Source organism: Saccopteryx bilineata, chromosome 5, assembly GCF_036850765.1.
Source record: "Saccopteryx bilineata isolate mSacBil1 chromosome 5, mSacBil1_pri_phased_curated, whole genome shotgun sequence".
NCBI classification, from domain to species: domain Eukaryota; kingdom Metazoa; phylum Chordata; class Mammalia; order Chiroptera; family Emballonuridae; genus Saccopteryx; species Saccopteryx bilineata.
In genome coordinates, this window is record NC_089494.1 from 174662851 (window position 1) to 174685226 (window position 22376).

The following is a 22376-nucleotide window of genomic DNA, read 5'->3' on the forward strand; positions in this document are numbered from 1 at the left end:
CTCCCGTCTGCCAGACTAACACCTAGACAGGCTTCAATATTCAGCTTAAATACTACCGTCTCCAAGATTTGCTTTAGCCCTGCATTCCGAGTGTGGAGCCCGCCCCACTCAGTGCTTTCATGAGCCTCTGTGCATTCCTCTATCATAAATTATTTATATATGTTTATATTCATATATACATATACCATGCTGTGTTATCACAAGGTTTTTTTTATCTAGCTCTCTAACCAAACTTTGAGCTCTTTAAGTACATAGTCCCTGCTCTGAAACAGTGCATACTCTCTTGACAAAGACTGATAAATGGCAAGTGTACAAGGTGTTTAAAAGAATACAGAAGAAGGAATTTCTCTACAGAGGGGTGGGAGTAGGAAAAATGTCAGGAAAGGCTTGCAAGGGGCAATATGAGCCCAATCTTAAAGGATGAGCAGGAATTCACCTTGTGGATGGGTGAAGGGCCTTTTATTCAGAATGAGCAGAGAGGCATGAAGCAGCAGTGGGTTTGTGATTGGGTCCATATAGCAAACAACAGCCCTTCAAAGATAAGGCAGGTGTCTGCCTGAAGAGTCTCATCTACAGAGAACCAGGAGTCTACCCATAATTGCAAACAACCAATGAATTGTAAACAGTAGATGACACATTCCGATTACATTCTGCATGTTTTCAAGCATGGAAATTTATTTCTCTCTCAAATCTTAATCAAGAGTTAAGATCTATGATATGTAATAAGTCCATAATATAGGCAAACAAATAAAATATTTATTTCCCCAATAAATTGTCTTTTCTGGAAAGTACAATTAGCTTATTAAGATTGCATCTTCATCTTTTTTAGCTCTCTTATAAAGAAATATATGGTCCTTCCACCTTCAAAAGTGAATGAACTGGATGAGGCCTTGCGGAAGCTTTCTCATTGGATATAAAGGCATGTAAGACACAGTCCCCAGCTTCAGGCCCTCTCAGTCTAGCACAGTGGTTCTCAACCTTTCTAATGCTGTGACCCCGCAATACAGTTCCTCATGTTGCGGTGACCCCCAAACCAAAAAATAATTTTGGTGGCTACTTCATAACTGTAATTTTGCTACAGTTATGATTTGGAATGTAAATACCTGATATGCATTATGTATTTTCCAATGGCTTTAGGCGACCCCGCCGGGGTTGCGACCCACAGGTTGAGAACCGCTGGTCTAGCAGAACAAAGGATACAGCTCCACAATAACCACACTCACTGTAAATAAAGCAGCATGAGATAGACTCCATGCAACTGTTACAATTAAATGAAGAGAAAGGGGAGGAGACTTCCTACCCTACAGTCAGGAAGGCAGACAGGAGGAAGTGGCATCTGAGGTAGGACTCGAACAGGTCGATTTTCAGTTAGGAAAGAATACAAACTTCAAAACAAGAGTGTAGTCCAGGGGTCCCCAAACTTTTTACACAGGGGGCCAGTTCACTGTCCCTCAGAGAGCCGGACTATAAAAAAAACTATGAACAAATCCCTATGCACACTGCACATATCTTATTTTAAAGTAAAAAAAACAAAATGGGAACAAATACAGTATTTACAATAAAGAACAAGTAAATTTAAATCAACAAACTGACCAGTATTTCAATGGGAACTACGGGCCTGCTTTTGGCTAATGAGATGGTCAATGTGCTCCTCTCACTGACCACCAGTGAAAGAGGTGCCTCTTCCGGAAGTGCGGTGGGGGCCGGATAAATGGCCTCAGGGGGCCGCATGTGGCCCGCGGGGCCGTAGTTTGGGGACCCCTGGTATAGTCATTCATTCCTAACCATTATTCACCTGTAGTTTATTATCTGCTTAGGATTAGCAGTGATGGTGGTGGAAAACAGAAAAATCCATGGAAAAAAAGATAAAACATTTGTAAAGGGTGATTTTTTTCAGCCCTAATATACACAAATGTTGAATATTTCATTTCTTTCCATTGGAAGCTAAAATCATAAACTAAAAGGATTTTTTTTTAATAACCTAAAGCTATTAGATAACATTTCAGCCAAAGTGTAACATAGTAATTTAGCTCTCCCCAAATCTGCCTATGCTGTTCAGAGCCAGTGCTCTGTGGGCAGTTGTGATGATTATCAGGGCTGACAGAGTTGACCGAGGGGAAGGAAGACTTGAGTAGGATAGCAGAGGACAGATCATCAAATCACAGCCTGTGCAGTGCTGAGATCTCACCCGAGCTGCAGACCCCAGAACCCAACCACCCATCAACCTCCCAACTTCCCATCTCAGAGCACTTCAACATACCACACCCAACACCAACACCATCATCTTCCGTAGTCTCTCCTGTGTTCTCACCCGTTAACACCAGAAACTTGGGCATCATCCTTGATCCCATCTTCCTCACGCCTCACAACCATCATCACCAGTATCAGCCACCATATTATCGAACGTGAACAGAGGAGCCCGTTACTGAGCTAAATGCCTTGTAAGTCTTTTCTCATTTGAGCCTCATAAACAAACAAAAAACCTACGAGATAGGCCTTTTACTTACATTTTAGCAAAAAAAAAAAAAAGAAAGAAGTTATTGCTCAGAAAGTTTAGGTAAATTTCTCCAGAAACACAGCTGGCAGCAGCAGCCAGGCCACTCTGTCCACAAAGCCCAGATCCTGATGCAGGCCTCTCCACCCGTTCTCTTTAGTATCTCTCAGTCCATTTCCTTCTTTCTGTTCCCACCACTACTGCTTAAAATAAAACCTAATTTCTCACCAGGTTTACTGTTACAGCCTCTAGCCCTGAGCCTCAAATGGCTCTACTCTAAATTGCCACTCAAGAAAATATTCAGAAATGGGTCCCAGAACTTCAAATGCCTATAGGCCCAGCATCTGCTTAGAAGAAGCAAGCCACAGGGTAAAACGAAGCACGCGTTCCTTCCCAAAGGTGCAGCAGCTAAGTGACTCTAGTCCAACTCCTTGCTGCAATGAAGAGCTACTGTTTTTTCAAAAGGCCTGATATCCTCTGAAAACTATTTTAAAATATCTTAAAACACTATGAGCAAAACCAATTCTACCTATATGCCAGATCTGACCCATTAGTACCAGCTTATAACCTCTGAAATATAACTTTGATTATTTAATGCTCCTCCTTAAAAGCTGTACAAGCCCTGGCCGGTTGGCTCAGCGGTAGAGTGTCGGCCTGGCGAGCAGGAGTCCCGAGTTCGATTCCCGGCCAGGGCACACAGGAGAAGCGCCCATCTGCTTCTCCACCCCTCCCCCTCTCCTTCCTCTCTGTTCTCTCTTCCCCTCCCGCAGCCGAGGCTCCATTGGAGCAAAGATGGCCCGGGCGCTGAGGATGGCTCTGTGGCCTCTGCCTCAGGCGCTAGAATGCCTCTGGATGCGACAGAACGACACCCCAGAGGGGCAGAGCATCGCCCCCTGGTGGGCATGCCGGGTGGATCCGGTCGGGCGCATGCGGGAGTCTGTCTGACTGCCTCCCCGTTTCCAGCTTCTGAAAAATGAAAGAAAAGAAAAAAAAAAGAAAAAAGCTGTACAATGCTCTACCACTTGGGACAAAGGATAGTCTAGTTATGAAGACATCACAGGCCTGCCCTGGGTCCACCCATCCCTACCTCTGCCACAGCTCCTCTCGTCAACGCCCTTCAAACACACACCTTGGTGCTGGACTCGAGTTCTTACCTTCCCTGGAATGTGCCCCTCACTCTGGTTTCTGACGTTTTAATGCATTTTTCTATCTGGCCAGGTTGTCCTTCACTTGACTTACTCATCCCTCAGGGTTTTGCTGGGCTACCCGCCCTTCACTCCTGGCCTGGGATACACCCCCGGGACATGCTCCTGCAGTACCCTATCTCAGAACATCTGTATTGAAACACACCTCGCATCAGTACTGTCATCAGCTTTGGGCCTTCAACGCTGACCAAAAATGACATAAATGCCCATTGCTTCATCTTATTGATGTGTTATCTATAGTGTTTGGCCAAGGATCAGGCAGGTAATAGTACTCAATACATATCTGTTGAACAAATAAATCAACTGAACACCATGAAGCATATGAAATCTTCCTTGATCCTCTCCAGTTGGAAGTGATTCCTCCTCTGAACAACCTCAACACTTTATCCCCAACTCTTCCCTATATTAGCATACTGGAAGGAGTGAGACAACCATCTTACCGAATCAGCTCCCTGCAAGCAAGAGTCCATGTTTTACCAATGTCCGTAGCTCTCCTAGCTCCTACCTTAACTCCTTGCCTCTAGTAAGCTCTCAAATGTTTGTCGAAGAAATCACAGGAACTCTAAATGCAATTTTAGTTTGTCAAATAAGTGTGTGTCAAATAATCCATAGTAAGTAACTCTACTTGTAATTCTACAATTCAATTCTAGTTCCTTTAGTATTTCCTTGCTTAGGTAGCCAAAACCTTACTCCACTCTGAGGTTTGCAAACGAATACCAGAGAAGTAGGAAAGACATGGTTTGGAAGCACAGACCGCTATCCAATGAAGGATTTCATTTTTGAAACGAATAATTTAAGAAATATTCTACTTCCAATTGATTTTTTTCAAAAGATGGGCAGGGTAAACAACGTGTATTTAAAAACTTGATGTACTATGGATACTATGCCAGACCCTGGTATTTCTGTTCTCTATATTGACCACATGCTAAAAATAGTTAACATTTATCAAATAACTGTTCTGTACGAGGCATTCACAGACAGCAACAATCTGCAAAGTAGGTTAAAAAGTAGAAAATTGTGGCTCAGAATAGTTAAATAAAACATGTAGTATCCGATGGTTGCTGGGTGACAGGAACAAGTCGTACACCTAGATCTGCTGGGAACCAAGCCCACTCTCCTCCCTCCACGCACTGCTTCCCCAACTCAGCCCCGGCTCTGCCCGGTACTTCGGTAACTACTCACTAGTAATTATAAGATGTCTCCCTGAAGAAATCCCTTAACTTTTAGTTCTACCACTATCAATTTTGTTCTCAAATGTTATTAACAAAATGCTCTCTTTAATCTATCAGGAGCAAATATATTGTCTTTTTGAGACCAATTTCATTAAACAGAATTTCCAATATTTCACCAAAATTTTTCCATTTGTTATTCACTTTAAAAATTACTTTAAACAAGAAGCCCTTTATGTACCAAAAAGAGTAGCATGGATATTCATAGGTGCTATTATATCATCTTATATCTTTTATACAATAAAAATATTTCTTACCTGAATTATCCCATGAAGAATTAATATGAATACAATTCCCTCAGGTTAATGATAGGCTGGTGTTAGTAATTTCATTTGGTGAACTTTTTTTTTTTATTTGCTTCTTTAAGTATTACAAATATAAACTGTCCTTTAGGTTAGAATGGAGGTCAATTTATTAGATTCGTAAAACAAGAGAAATAAATTACAAACTGAAAGGGAAAAGTTTAATGTAATAACTGAAATAAAATTAACTTAGTATAATTATGAACAGAATAAGCACATCTCTAAGGAACAGTTTTTCCCCCCCAAAAAGACAACTCAAAAACCACAACTAATGTTAAGATTTATTGATTAATTTTGTGAAGTTATGCCTTTCAAGACATATATTAGCCAAAATTATTTCAAGAAATATGTTCATCTAACCTTTGAGCGGGCACCTTATCCTGGCTATTCTCTGCCTTAAGACGTAGAAAGCTGCAAAACAAATGTCCAAAAAAAGAAATTCCAGATCTTTTCTCTGTAAGGAGGCGGGACTTGGGTATTTATCAACTTGTTACATTCCCGGAGACTTACACATATTCAACATTCAGTGCTTTTCTGAAACAAACAAAACAAAATCTAGGACATGTTTAAAATAGTAATATTTTAGTCACCATTTTGTCATCAGAAAACATTTTGTAACAAAATTATTAACCAGTAATTGAGGTTGTGCTATTCTTTCACAGTCAAAATTCTAAATTAAGATATTTCAGACCTTTTGTGACACTGTACCTTCCAATCCAATTTTTCATTTTCAGAATATTAATTTTTGGTTCCAAGAGACAGTATCCTTTTATGTAAATGAGTGTTGGATAAAGTATCTGAAAAAAATTAAAACTTTTGATCAATTAGTAACCAGGGCTGGAAGTTTTTAAATCCATATACCTTTACTTACCTGTTTCTTACATACTGTGTATTCCCTTTTTTTCTCCCGCTTTGGGGAAAAAAAATTAAGTTTTTTTTTTCTTTTCTTCCACAGCATTTTCTTCTTGCATGGCTGCTTTGGTTGTCAATAGCAACAAGAATTACCCTGAAAGTTCAGCCATTTCACTTGAAGATACATAAATAACCCAGTTTAATGAAAGTAAGGGGAAGAAACTTGAAACAAGACTAATAATGGTCAGGGTTCGACCAGTCTCAAGATCCTAGAGGTAAGAGAAGAGGTGAGTCTATTACTTCTCTTTTGGATTAACATCTTCCCTCCTTACAGTACAAAATGTTAACTTTAACGTTTGATTTCTGTATTTATTTGTATAAATTAAAATTAGGTGAATAGAGCCTTATTTTGGATAACATCAGAAAAAAATTCTAAGTCCAATTTGATTCAAATAAAGTAGTAATTTAATTATTGATCTAGAATGATCGCTCTGTACTGTTAAAGGCACACATTACATTTAATAAAGAAATGTTTTTTCAGGTAGGTTAGGTTTATAAGAAATTCATGGGTTTTTTATTTTACTGTTGCTGCTAATTTCAAAAAAATCACTATACCTTGCTGTTGATACATTTCTTAAAATAGAATAATAAAATATATCAGGTACAATCTAAGCAAAAAGCTGAAAATAAAGCATAAACTAAAAATTAGATTCTAGATCACATGTTAAGAAAAACTGTTTCTGAACTAAATGACAAGATAACCTGGAAATGTTTTCTTTGAATATATGTACCCTGATTTATTGATGTCACCCCATTATAAATAAAAATTTATTTATAAAAAGAAAAAAAGAAAAACTGTTTCTAACAATGGTTGTATTGTATATGAGAAGGGAAAAATATAAAAGGATACCGTTTCTTTAATGCTCTTTAATTGCCAATTTTTAACAAACTAATTTATCAAGAAAAATATATTAAATTATTTTAAACAAAGGTAAAATAACCCAATAAAGAATAGCAAACATCATTATTTTTTAACTAGTTTTATTAGTACCAAGCAGCCAAACAGTTCTGTATAGTTTATTTTCAGTTTATCATATCTTAAAGTTGGTTTACACTTCTCCTACTTAACATAAATCAGCCTCGACACATATAGATTTAGGAAATTTTGCAACATTGCATTGATATGTATATCCATTAATAAGACTTCTAGTGTGAAATTCTGGCCAATGTCCCATATTTTAACATTTGCATTTTAAAAACTGTACAAAACTGCATTATAAATCAAAGTTATGTTGAACCTGGAACAGATTATTTCCAGGAAGTTTCTGGGGTCTATTCTTTATAGACACATCAGGAAATTTTCATAGGCAACCTTCACCACAATTTTTGTGAAAGTTGCCAAAAATAAATGCCCTATATGTATTTTTTTTGTGGTATAAATAAACACCATTGTGAGAAGTACTAAAATAAAATTCATTACTAGCACCTAATACAGAAAATCCTGTCCCATTTTCTCCTAATAATATGTTTTCTCTATAGCCAGTGTAAAACAGCCCCAGTAGTAAATACGTGAAATGTTACCAGTGAACCCACTCAATTACAGTTTCTAAATCTAGACCTCTCTCCTACCACTTGCCTAGAAACTGCTGCTTAGAGTCATCAGAGGCTTCTCAGTGACACTGGGTACTTTACTGAGGTTTTATTTTAACCATTAGGCATAGTTAAAAATAATAAGCACTCTGACAATTTTATGAAATTGTTACTCATATAAACCAGAGACACTAAATTATTCAGGGATTACTCTTTGCCTGATGAGCACAAGTTAACAGATTAATCTGCAGTTGATCCTGGGCTTTTGGACAGTGTTAAAGAAAATGAGGGATGAGAAACCCTAAGGAACTGAACCCACTTATGATCCAAATGTATCTGGTTATAGTTTAATTTACTGTAAAGGATTATATCGCCCAAATGGTAGGCCAATGATAATCTTTCAAAAGGAAATAATAAAGTGCTTCAGGCTAAGATAACTGATGCAGTTATCACATAACTCAGAGGGGAGCCACGCAGCCTCTTAAGCATAGAGCATAGCATGACACATGCACCTCCTTCCAGGTGACACATGCCAGGGACATACATGGAAGGGAAAGGTTCTCCCTGAATACATGTACATCTCAATCCTGGTCTTCAGCAGAAAAAAGTAGTAACTCTAAATAGTTCCCCATGCCCCAACCTTAAATTTCATGGCATAGTGCTCATTATCAACAAAGTAAATATTAGCCTGGCAAATGCTATTCACAGACCACTATTCATGGTACATTTATAACAGCAACATCCAGGACAACAGGTCCCATGAATAGCATTCTGAGCAGGAATTTAGATGCTCCAAACTTTTAGTCCACTACTGTATAAGTATTAAAGCTATAGAATTGATTAGACTTATCACAAGATTAGAAAACAGAGCACTAACAAAACTACAAATTATTTCTTCATAAATGTTTTCTTTCCTCAATTTAATTGTTTCAAAAATAATTCAGCCTTATTTAGAAAATGCAACTATACATGAAAATGGCTTAATTTCTTGGACACACTAACGAACAGTATTTTTAAATTCATCAATGGTCTTAAAATTCAATCCAAGGGACAAAGGACCTTGAACCATTACCCAGTAGAAATTATTACCATAGTAAGTGTAAATAAAAATCAACTCTAAATACTCACATATATGGAAAAAATACAACTAGCATAATTTAAAATTTGTGTTTTTCTATTATTTGCTATTTGTTGAAATTCAAGCATATGGCAAATAATTACCAAGTACCTACAAAATCTTAACACTGAAGTAAAATAGGAGGTCCTGAGCTTTAAAAAATATTTTGGATAGTAGGAAACTTGTATTTGAAAAGTCTATCCATGAAATTAGTTTCTGCAAATTTAGCAACACACACCTTTGACCATTTAGGGATCTTTCATAGAATTGAGTTTGAGAACTCTGATTTATGAAAACAAAGCTAAAGATTTTGAAAAACAACATTGTTTTTGGCAAAGTAAGCCTAAATCCAGAAATTCCTAATTGTTTCTTCCTTTGTGTACATTAGCACAAATTCAAACTGTGATTACATATTTCCTAAAATTTCAGAATGATTGTGATATACACAAAAGGCAATCCTAACCTTGTGACCTGACATTATAATAAGAAAACAATGTCAGTTTTAAGGAATTTATATCACACATATACACTAATTACTAAAATGTTTTGGCACACCCAAAAATACATCTAAAAAAAATATGTATAATTTTGATTCAATCTCAGTAGAAGGATAGTTGTTCTGGTTATCATTTTTTTATTTGACAACCTAAGGGGAAAAGGGTCAGTACCTCTAATTAAATAGGCATTGCATGTTTTTAAAATTCTTGTGGCACACTGGTTGAAAATAGCTCATCTACAGAATGGTTAAAGAGGTATTGACCAAATAAAGTGTTAACTTTTAACTAGATTTTGCACAGACAAATCAACTACAGCAAATTCTTAATCTCAATTGGCTCTTCTCTGACGTCTAGTACCTACCAAGGCTGTCTCAAGCAGCTAGTTAGTGTACTACAGAAAGTGAGGGCTTCCGATTAAATATAACTAGGGAAAAAATACTACTATATTCTATAGCTAAGAAATCATTTTGATTATTCATACCTTTTTCCTTCCATGAGAGTTAAGAATAACAAGTTGACTCAACAGTGTTTTATCAACCTAAGTTAATACCAAAATTCTTGCAAGAATCTAAGAATAAGGAACTAACATAGACATGCCACTATTTTACCACACACACAAATACATAATATTTTATCATATCTAGGTTATAGTGTACTCCTATATGCTGGCTTTATTAGGGATTTTATTAGGAATTCTATTATGACTATAATTCTCTCTTTAATTATGCACTAGTAGTAATCAAGTGATGAAATCAGAAAACTTCAAGCTTTAGTGCATTAAAATGGAAAATTTCTTTATATTTTATATTACCTAACAAAACTCGGTCTTTTAACTTAATTTTTTTGATAAATACACGTACATTTTATAACTAATTTTCTCTGGTATATTCCCAGGGATGCACTGTCAATCACATTAGGCCTAATGCCATCAGTATTTTTCTCTTGTTATAGTCAGCAAGGACTATCACTTTGTAATTTTTTCAAGCCAGACTATCTTGGCTATGTCTTTGAGAACTGATCTTCTGTTTGTTCCCAGGAAGAAGTGAAAGACCTTGGCCCTGCCCATGTAAAATCCTCATTTCCCCTCCCGGTTGATAAAGGGTGAAAATGCTTGGTTGGTACTGATCCTCTAGGACATGTGAGCATCAGGGTTTCAGATGCCAGTGTCCTGGGGCTTCAGGAGTGGATGGGAACTAGCCCTTCCCCACAGCCAGTGGAGAGGAGCTAAGTTTGGATGAGTACATGAAGAGCACTTACCACGGGCTCTGCTCTTAAGTCTATTCAAGCCTAAGTGGCTTCTTTAGAGCAGCCCTCCGTGAGATCCAGGTGAACTAGGATAACAGCTAACGGTCATGCTGGCTGCCTTGCACACATGTACAAATCAGGAGCTTTGAGGAAATGAGCACTGGTCAAGATTTTGCTATTCCTGCTTTCACTGGCCCTTTGTCCACGAAGCAGCACATGCAGGCAAAACAGTGCCTGAGAGCAACATTTTTTTCTCACCTCTTACCACAAGCCGTAAGTTTCATGGAAATAAGAACATATAGCAAAATGGTGATGAGCTAATACATAGATATCCAATGAATACAAAAATAATAACCCATACAAAACTGATATAAAAAATTTCTCACTGATTTCTTTACAGAACATCATACTGGATTCTACAAAACACCCATCTGCACTCCATTCACAACACCTCTACATACCAGCTCCATCAACTGACTACTGATGACTGATCTGTAAAATATATGGACTGGCCTTTAATTAATAATACTGCAAACTCCAGGACACCGTTAGGGATCCTAACTTGAAACTGTCTTGTCTAACCTGGAATTGTCTATAAAGCCCTAAACAGTTCCCTCATCACAGCTAGATGTTCTGGGCTGGATCCACCCGAGGCATCAGAAAGCTAAGTGCATACATAAAGCTTCTTAAACTGCATATAGGATAGCCTTCCATGAACTGCACTTCTAGAGTAAGGGCCTGATCTAAGGTTCTGACTACAAAACCAACACTGGCTTCATGGTAGAAATATCGCTGTCCCCTTCCCCTCTGTCACTCACTTCCACTCTATGAAGGATCACATGAATATCTTTCAGAACTACATGTGGGAAAAGCCATAATTTCCCCAAATAAATGGTTCACTTTATCCCTATAAACAACATGAATTGTATGAGCAGTAACACTGCCCTTTTTCCTTTGGCTACCAGTAGGGAAGAGCCAAATTACAAAGCATATTTAGGGTCCCACAGCTCACATACCTATATTTTAATAACTCTTCCCAACATCTTACCTTATTCTGTCTTTTCTTTTTTTTTTTTCTCCCTCTAGACCTTGTTAATTTTCTTTTTCTATTTCACTGCATGCTTTCCAGGGAAACACGTCGTCACATCATTTCCCACACAAGGCAGGACATACATTCAAACAAAGAAATCAATTCTATTTATCTTTAAAAGTATCTTCCAAGAACTAAAAATAGAAAGTGAATGAACAGAAAGTCTCCACTTTGTAATATTATTCCTGAATTAATCTCCTTTTAGTTGCATATTTTGAATAAGAAAATTTATAAAAATAAAATAATTCTTTCATTACTGTACTTAGGTAAAAACAAGATGTCTCTGGAAATCTCCCACATCTAAATGTGATGATGAATCTGCGAAGATATTCACTGTGGCATATTTCAGAAAAACAAAATATGGAAAACCACCTAAGTATGCATAAATGGGGGATTTAAATATTAATTATGGTATACTGTGCAACCATTTCAAAGAATGAGTCAGATTTACATGAACTGATAAGCACTGGTCTCTAAAATGTAGTTTTATCTATATAAAAAAAGATAGAACAATTCTTACTTTGTGCTATCATTTTATGAACAGGAAATTTTTGAAAATGCTTAGAAATCTCTGTAAAGATCAACAGGAAACAATTCCTGGAGGTTGGAACTAGGAGTCAGAAAAACAGGGAAGTCAGAAAGACTTACCTTCATTGTCTTCTCTCTCTCACAACCCGAGTCTTCCTAATTTTTTTAGTTATGCATGCTTTCTTATTTGGTTTTAATTAGACAATTTAAGTATATAATTGAGATAATGAGTAAAATAACTGATGGAAAAGGTATGCCTCTACGGTTTTTAAAGTCACTTTTTAAGAGTATTTTAGTGCAAAAATACTTTAATATTTCCTGAAAATCTTTTTATCTTAACAGGTGTCCAAAACTACTTTATTCAGATAACAAAATTCTACATAATCCTCTCTAACAGATGATAGGTCAAGTCAAAAAGTAAACACTATTTACATAACTATAAAATTATGGCCTGCCTATAAAGAGAATAAAAAGTCAATGAAGTAAGCACCACCTAAAAGAATTTGTGAGTCTTGCCTGACTGCTGGTGGCACAGTGGATAAAGCGTCGACCTGGAACTCGGAGGTCGCCAGTTTGAAACCCTGGGCTTGACTGGTCAAGGCACATATGGGAATTGATGCTTCCTGCTCCTCCTGCCTTTCTCTCTCTTATCCTCTCTAAAATGCATAAATAAGATTTTTTTAAAAATAAAGAATTTGTGAGTCCTTAAAAGTAAAGGGAAACTCACATCTATAACAAATATAAAAGTGATAGGCCAGAAGCCAAGTGGAAATCCTGGCCAATGGACAAACTTCGCCCCATCCTCCCAATATCAGCCAGGTGTCTCTGATCCAAGAGGAAATAGGTGAAAATGGGGCTAGAGAGTCTGTTACTAATTTGTCAGAAAGGTTTGGGGGAAAGACTAGAGCGTACTAAAATCAAGCAACAAATTAGATTCAGGATACAGGATGGCCAGAACTTTATGTCAGCACTGCAATCCAATCATTCCCATTACCTGCCTACTACCAGGTAAGAAACCATTGCCCAGTCAGTTCAAGTCACACATGTATGCCATCCGATCATATAGAAAAAGTGACTTTACAGAAATACTAGAACACATGCAAAACAATATTTTTTAATATATGTTCAAAGTTGCTTTTTTTTTTAGAATTTTCTGTATTAGTAAAAGTTCAGAATCCATATAAATGCCCATCAATAAGAAACTGGTTAATAAATTATGGTATAGCCATACAATGGACTACTAAGAATCCATAAAATAGTGAGCAGGCTCTTCATGTGCTGATAATAAAGAAAGCCTATCAAGATGTATAGTTAAAAAAATAAGCAAGCAACAGAATGGTGTATATATAGTATTTCCTTTGTATGGAAGAGGTGAGGGACAAGATATATAGGAATTTGTGGATAAGTATTTAAAATATTTCTAAAATGTATATAAAAATTGATATTACCTATTGTTTTGAGGAGGAATATTTGATATGAATGCATTTTGTCTTACAAAATAAATATTTTAAAAGATTGATAGAGGAAAAAAAGATTAATGAAAAAATTTTAAAACCTGCACAAAATTGGTAGGAAAGGGACAAAAGTATCTGTGTGTGATGGTGGGGGAGGAGGAGAGAGTGATGAAAACTAGGCCATCAGATTCCTTCTTCCCTTTTCTCTTATCTGCCTCATGATGAAGGCCCAGTGCTGTGATGAGTCTCTGCCCCTTCTTACTGATGATGCTGCGGAGAAACACTCACCAGTGCTGGGTTATGACTTTAAAAGCATGCAGTTGATTCAACTGACTACTCAGAATGCACATACTGATACCAATAGACGAGTGGGTAGAAAACGCTGTGAGATACACACACACAATGGAATATTATTCGACCATAAAGAAAGTGTGGAATCTTCCATTTGCAATAGAATGGAGGGAGCTAGAGGGTATTATGCTAAGTGAAATAAGTCAGACAGAGAAAGACAGCATATGATTCTACTTATATGTGGGATCTAAAGAACAAAATAAACCAACAAAATAGAAAACAGACTCACAGATACAGAGAACAGACAGATGGTTGCCAGAAGGAAGCAGGTTTGGGGGACTGAGTAAAAAAAAGGGGAAAAAATTAATCCAAATTGTACAGATTGATACAAAATCGTCACAGGATGTAAAGTACAGCATCGGGAATACAGTCAATAATACAGTAATCACTGTGTATGGTGCCAGGTGGGTACTGGAAATATCCGGGCCACTTTGTAAAGTATATGAGAGTTTAACCATCATGCTGTACACCTGGAATTAATACAAAGTAACTCAGAATGTAAACTGGAATTGAAAAATAAAATTAAAAATTGGGAAAAATGCATATGACATGAATTCTACACATAAAAAGCACCATCCTGTCCATTAGAGAAATGCTGTCCCTTACACTTGCTGTAATGGGAAAGAGGGGCGGAAGCACTACTATCCTTTTCAAAGTTTATCAAAAAGTTTCCAGGTAGAAAACGCAGCGTTGTTTCCGGGGCGGGAAGTGCCTCCTTGGCCCCACTGTGGATGTGCATGTGCACCTTCTAGCGGCTCCCCTGTGGCGTGTGTCTGAGGGCCAACCTAGCAGCTGGATTTGTAGTGACTAGAGCGCTTCCCTTTACGTGGCCTGACCTCCCAGCTTGGGAAGTACTAAAATGTCTAATCCATGAATGTTAAGACCTACCAATATTAACTTTATAAGGAGATCTTAGCAAATTAGTAGATCTTAATAGTATTATTAGGTCAGTTCTAATGGGGGCAAAGACTAAAGGAACACAGTAATTCCTGTGAAACTAAACTTTTGAGACTACACATGCTCAAAAACTAGCTGTTTGAAAAGCTCAAACTTCTTCAACACTGATTTTTGTTTGGAACTTGCATTTCAAGACCACTTGAAGTTACCCAAAGTACATGCTGTTCTTAAATAACCTTCTCGCACAAAGTGGTGGTTGAATAATCTTAATCAAAGAATTTAGGTGGGGGAGGAGGAATTGGAGGAAGGTGGTCAAAAGGTACAAATTTCCAGTTATAAGCTAAGTACTAAGAATAGAATGTACGGTATGATGACTATATTGAACACTGCTGTGTGCTATATAGGAAAGTTGTTAAAGAGAGTAGATTCTAAGAGTTCTCACCACAAGAAAAAAGACTCTCTTCACTTTTTTTTTTCTTTTGTATCTACTATATGAGATGATAGATATTAACTTATTGTGGTCATCATTTCACAATATGTGTAAGTCAATCAATAGGTTGTACATTTTAAACTTACACAGTGCTGTATATTAACTCTATTTCAATAAAATGGGAAAAAAGAATTACTGAAATTGAACTAAAAAAACACTTCACTTCCTAAGGATTTGGAGATTCAGGTTTAGTACTGAAAATAGTTCTATGATGTTTTTATTCCTACCTCAAAAAAAATGCAGATTCTGCTTTCTCAAAAATTAGAAGAGAAAACTAACAAGAAGACAGGAGCCCTGGCCGGTTGGCTCAGTGGTAGAGCGTCGGCATGGCATGCAGAGGTCCCGGGTTCGATTCCCGGCCAGGGCACACAGGAGAAGCGCCCATCTGCTTCTCCACCCCTCCCCCTCTCCTTCCTCTCTCTCTCTTCCCCTCCAGCAGCTGAGGCTCCATTGGAGCAAAGATGGTCTGGGTGCTGGGGATGGCTCCTTGGCCACTGCCCCAGGCGCTAGAGTGGCTCTGGTCGCAACAGAGCAATGCCCCGGAGGGGCAGAGCATCGCCCCCTGGTGGGCAGAGTGTTGCCCCTTGGTGGGCGTGCCAGGTGGATCCCAGTCAGGTGCATGCGGGAGTCTGTCTGACTGTCTCTCCCCGTTTCCAGCTTCAGAAAAATACAAAAATTATATAAAAAGAAAAAAGACAGGAAAGCCTGCTCAACCGCATTAAGGCGGCCCCAAGATCTCTGGCAGTCTTCAACATGGCCCTGGGCAGCACAGCACACCTTAGACTTCCTGGAGCGTATACGACCTATGGGTATAAAAAAGGCTTCATCTAGCCCTGGCCGGGTAACTCAGTTGGTTAGAGCCTTGTCCTGATATCCCAAGGTTGTGGATTCAATCCCCAGTAAGGGTGCATAAAAGAATCAACCAATGAATGCATAAATAAGTGGAATAACAAAGTGACATCTATCTCTGTCTCTCTCTCTCTCAAAAATCATAACACTATGTCCTTCAAAGCTGGTTCCAACATTTTACTCTTATGTTAAAGAAAGATGTTCAAAATCTAAATAAACAAAGATGTAATCTAGCCTGATCAGGCAGTGGCACAGTGGATAGAGCGTCAGCCTAGGATGCTGAGGACCCAGGTTTGAAACCCTCGGGTCATCTGCTTGAAAGTAGGCTCACCAGCTTGAACACAGGGTCACTGGCTTGAGTGTGGGATCATAGACATTATCCAATGGTTGCTGGCTTGAGCCCAAAGGCTGCTGGCCTGAAGCCCAAGGTTGCTGGCTTGAGCAATGGGTCACTGGCTCAATGGAGCCCCCTGCTCAAGGCACATATGAGAAAGTAATCAATGAACAAGTAAGGTGCCGCAACAACAAGTTGATGCTTCTCATCTCTACCCCTTCCTGTCTGTTTGTTCCTCCCTCTTTCTTTCTCTTGCTATAAAAAAAGAAAAAGAAAAAAAGATGTAATCTACATAATTTTGTGACTAGAGCCAGGAATTCAATTTAAAGCTAATAAAGCAAAGTCACACTCTAGGTGTACGTTTTGTATCTTTCCAAGATTTCCAGCAAAACATAAAACATTTTCATTTTGCCTGATTTTAAGCAAAATAGATGCAAAACCACCCCAATTCACATAATTCATTTCAGAAACCACAAATCGCTCACTGACAGCCAAAGAACTCGGAAACTGAGCAGCTCTGTAGAAACCTGGAACTAGTCGGACTTTGAGTTTCTCTTCACTCCTCTATAAAGCACTTTCAATAGAAACTGTTGTCATTGCCACATATACAGCCAAATCTCCAAGTAAACAGGCAACCGTATAGAAAACCATATCTAGGTCCTATCTACTATTTTCTACATTATAGAGCCTTAGGAATCTGCTTGTAAAATAAGAAACTGCAGTTAAATGTTGAACAACTAATCAGGTATAAGAGCCACAGCTAGATTCAGATGTCCCCATCTGTCTAGTGATTTTAGTTAAGAATTGCATCCAAGGCATGCAAACCCTGAGAAATCTTTACTACAGAGATCTCCACTTGGTAAGAGAAATTGTTAAAATAATTAAAATGAAGTGTGCCATTAATATAATGAAAAAGTTAAGAAACAGAAAAACTACAGAGCAAGAAACAAATATTTCGTGGCAAACTGAGTGATCAAGTGCTGTATGCTTAGCTATATAATCGTCAGTGTGTTATGAACACACGAAAAAAAAATTCACTTTATAATAAAGAGCCACATCAATAGTCAATGAAGCCCAAGACAATTAGAAAAACAAAATTTGACTTCTCAGTATGTAGAGATCTGTTTATGAGTCAAGAATACAAAAGAAATAATCAAAGAACAGAAAGAAGGCAAGGGTACGACCTCTAAAAGAACTGTGAAAACACAGCCTGCCTATTTCTGGACCAGGTCTGCTTTCCCAGCTGGCGAGAATGTTGGGATACTGCAGGGCTGGGTAGCACCAGCCAGAAAGCAGGAGGACAGCTCCTAGTCTATCTGGGTAGACTCTCTGATCCTTCCGATCTCAATCCCAAAGGGAAGGATGGGAAGACTGAGTAAACGTGGCTTTGTGGCTAGACATGGTGAGTCAAGAGTGGAGGCTGAGCAAGGTTAGTGTCCGGCAGGCAGCGGTGTTGGCCTCTCTAAACAAGTTGATGAAAAGTGGGTAGCAAGCAGAAATAAAATGCAGCATGTTCTGTGTGCATACACATATACTGCTCACAAAAATTAGGGGATGTTTCTTTTTTTTTTTTTTTTTTTGTATTTTTCTGAAGCTGGAAACGGCGACAGTCAGACAGACTCCCGCATGCGCCGGACCAGGATCCACCCAGCACGCCCACCAGGGGTGACGCTCTGCCCACCAGGGGGCGATGCTCTGCCCCTCTGGGGCATCACCCCGCCGCGACCAGAGCCACTCCAGCGCCTGGGGCAGAGGCCAAGGAGCCATCCCCAGCGCCCAGGCCATCTTTGCTCCAATGGAGCCTTGGCTGCGGGAGGGGAAGAGAGAGACAGTGGAGAAGCAAATAGGTGCTTCTCCTATGTGCCCTGGCCGGGAATCGAACCCGGGTCCCCTGCACGCCAGGCCGACGCTCTACCGCTGAGCCAACCGGCCAGGGCCAGAGGATGTTTCAAAATGAATATGAAGTGATAAAAAAAAAAGCATTTGATTTTTTTTATTAAACAAGAACATCAGAAAAGCAAACGGCAAGTCAAAGAAAGTTGTTCAATTATGCAAATGAGATGAAAAACCAACTTTTATTTCATTGGTGAAAATGCACTATACAAAAGGCTGAAAGTACTGGAGTATCTGCATGTTCCCTGATCCCCTAATTTTTGTGAGTAGTGTAGTTGACCCCATGAATATTGAGTCCAAATGTCTCACAAATAACCAAATGGAATACACACTGACCACAGGGTCGCTGCACTAGGGCAGGAGATCTGATAAATATTCAGTACAATGAGAGAGTGACCGCCCCAGCTTACACACACATCTTCCGAAGGATAATTGGAAGGTTCTGGGTGTAGGTGTTGTTTTGCTTTGCTGATTTGAAGGAAAATTCTAAAGTAAATCATTCTAAAAAACAAGAACCAGAGTACCTTTGGTAAAGAAGGGAGAATGCTCCTTATAAGAAAGAACACTGAGATTATCTAAGGGTCAGAAAGGCAAAGACATTTTTCACATTAAATTTCCCAGAAGTTCTTTGGAATTTTTATAGGTAATCCATTACCAGATATAACTGTTAAAGAATAGCAAAGCATTTTCCTTGAATATATAGTGACACAGGTTTTAATTTCACAAAGACTGGCTTGGAAAACTAATGAGTAGGTTTCCACTCGTCCCTAACTAGCCTCTCTGGGGGCAGTTCTTCCCTCTTTGAGCTGACCTCTGGGCCCCACATTCCTCTACCTGTTTATAGCAAAACGAAGACAATGTGTTCTCTGAACTGACAAGAGACATTTGGACCATCTTGGATTCTGGAAAAATAAAACACATGAAAACATCCATCTTTGAACTCATTTTTTACAACTTTTCCATCTATAACATTAATGGTAAAGATCCATCTGGCCCTTTGTAATTTAAAGACATTTTATTTTATTGCAACAGAGAACCTTGGAACCATTTTTTATTTTGGCAGTATAAATGCAAAATACATATGTATAATATCATATGCCTAGAGAACAAAGACTCTGCTAGCACAGGTACATGCCCATCCCACAACACTTCCAACAGCAGCATTCCTTTGTATTTCTTTCACTTCACAAACACACATGTAGTGTTTACTCTGTGCTGGGAGTAGTTTAAGTGCTTTACAAATAACATATTTATATCTCATTATGGTTATATGTATGAGGTACTGTACTATTTTAGATCCATTTCAGAGATGCGGACAATAAAGCACAGAGAGACTGAAGGACTCAAGGCCACACAGTTAGGAAGAGGCAGAACTAACTTGAACCCAGGTAGTCACTCTCCAGATTCCACGTTCCCCTCCTCCATTATTCTGCCTCTCAAACTTTCACTAAATCTAAATGAACATACACTGTGATTTGTGCGAGATCATCTTACACATGTTTATAAGATTACCATTTCAATAATTATCTCATGCTCTGTTGCAGCTTTCTCAGATTCTTGAGGCATAATAAGGAAGGATAAATATTATCAAATACTATACTTGACCACTTTCAATCTTTTGGAAACAAAACAAAGGTATATAGAAAATAATAAAACAGCACCCTGGATTTGCTGGGAAAGAGAGTGGGCAAAAGCGACTCTCAGTGGGTTTAAATTTTGTAATGCCACTGAAATTCTGAAAGGCCTTCATGCTCATTCAAATTCAGAATAGCCAAATTGGTGTGTACTGGAGAAAATTTAACTACATGGCCAAGAGACACAGAACAGCTTCTCAAGTTTCTTTCTGGGGAATACCTCTAAGAGATAAGGGAGTGTTCTCCTTGGAATTCTTTGAGCACACCTGGCAGGGTGAGCGCTAGACCTCCTCCGCCTCTGCCGAACGGCTGGCTCTCTGCCTCCAGGGAAGGTGCGCTCCACCGAGCGAGCACAGGGCTCTCTGCCAGCGCGGCCTTGTCTTGGGTGGGGCTGGGCACTGCGCACACCCCAAAGCACTTCAACATTTCCTCTGGGAGCGTCCTGCCAACTAAGACAGCAAAGAAGGAGGACCCTATCTCCATTCCTGCAAAAAAAAACCACTATGTGCTCATTTTTCATTTAGGAAAGATGCCTGTGTTGGGCCAAGAAAAGGGTCCTCTCTTCCTCCTTTGATTTTCAAAGCCAGATTGCTCTTCAAATTCCACACCTGTGGCCTCCAGCTGTACAAATACTTCTAACCAGGTAACACTGGCAGAAGACAATATTGCACCAGCTACCATTCTTCTTTTTTGATCATTTTCCCTCAGAAACAATGTTGCATAGACGAATCAGTGGTGGGGGCTTGGGGGGAAGCAGCTTTGCCTGGTTCTTTTGTTTACTGGAAACTGGAGTTACCACCATCTCCCTTTAGAATGGAATGCAATGGCCCAGCTGTACAATAATTCTGGCCCAGTGGTTTGCAGGTAGCAGGTAGGCAAATATTAGTCCTCTTTACCTTTTCAACCCAGCCAAAGATGTCAACCTGTCAGCCTGCATGTGCAATTACACAGTCAAGCTGTGACTGTCCCTCTCTCTCCTTCAGAAAGTTCAGGATAGACATCATGTGTTATTCTCAAAGGCTGAAACACTGTAGCTGAGGAAACTCCTGTTTTCTGAACTTAAATTTACTCCACTCCTCACACTACCAACTCGTCTCTAAGTCAGCTCCTCCCTATCCAGCTCCAGCCTTCTTAACTAGCCTCTATTACTCTAAGCCCCTTTCTGATTAGTGGTGAAACCCTGGGATGTACAGAATCCACTTTCATTCTCATCTCCACAGACCTGCCAACCTGACACTCTAAAGATGGCTCTGAAATTTACTTAATGCTTTGTGTGTGTGTGGGGGGGGGGGTCATGGTAGGGAGACTGAGATATAATTTTCAGATCCAGATACAATTGTGGAAACAAATTTCTCAAACTTCTGTGATGCAGCTTTGGTTTTTACCATAAAAACATCAATTTTTGATCATAGAAAAGGTAAAAAATCATCGTTCTGACTTTGACACTTATTTTTACATGACTACTTACAGAACTTAAAAATAATTTTTTTTCCAGGGGTGTTATTTAATTATAGTGGCTGGTCCATTTAGAACACAGACAATACAACCTCACTTCAAAAGAAAAGATTTACAAATAGGCCTCTTTACACAACAGCTATGGTAAGGATTTTATAAGTGTTAAAAGGTTCAGAGTTTATTTAGTGTAAATACAGTCTAGACTCATTATCTTACCCCCATCTCAGAGCCTGGAGCAAAGAAAAGTGTGAGCCTGATGAGAAAACAGAAGCTGGGACAACTGCTGAAATGAGCATCCTGGGAATAACAAAACTGGCTCCTTACTACAGGTGGCTCAGGTTGGAAAGAGGCAGAATAAAGAGCCAGGACTGTACACCTGAAAAACTCCCGTGCCAGAACCATACCACTAAGCCTTGCTTGTATTGAGCCCTCCGGTATGCCGAGTGAAGCCATGGATGAGGATGGAGAGCTTAAGTCCCCTGGGTGATGATACTCACGCTGACACTGTCCCCAGGACCGGCGAGCCCAGCCCCAGCAGCAGTCAATCCTCCCACCATAACGACACAGGCCAACTGACGACACTATTTGCCTGGGCCACCTATCAAACAGAAAGATTCAAAATAAATAAAGACACTTTTGAAATTTAAAATAATTTCCTCTTTGTTATTATTTTAGGAAAAAATTTAAATCACACCCAACTATTTTCTACTAACTCCTTCATGCATGCAGAAATTTAAGGATAAAACACCTTCAGGGAAATAGTTCTGCTATGATCTAATTTCATATTTCAGACAGTTAAACACACAAACAGCACACAGGAGTAGAGGGAAAAGGGAGGGGAAGATCCATTCTTAAATGGAAATAGCACCA

At 38.9% G+C, this 22376-nt stretch overlaps 1 protein-coding gene across 4 annotated transcripts in view; it reads right to left on the reverse strand.

Annotated features, from left to right (window-relative positions):
- Positions 1-22376, reverse strand: part of NPNT (nephronectin) — a 78700-nt gene that overhangs the window by 53564 nt on the left and 2760 nt on the right. For 2 of the 4 annotated variants that reach the window (XM_066280432.1, XM_066280434.1), the window contains exons 2-3: positions 22004-22104; positions 5591-5641 (exon numbers count right to left, since the gene is read on the reverse strand). In XM_066280432.1, the coding sequence (XP_066136529.1) occupies positions 5591-5641; positions 22004-22104 (152 nt within the window). The remainder of the gene's footprint in view (positions 1-5590; positions 5642-22003; positions 22105-22376) is intronic. The other 2 variants (XM_066280433.1, XM_066280435.1) reach the window with 1 other exon arrangement.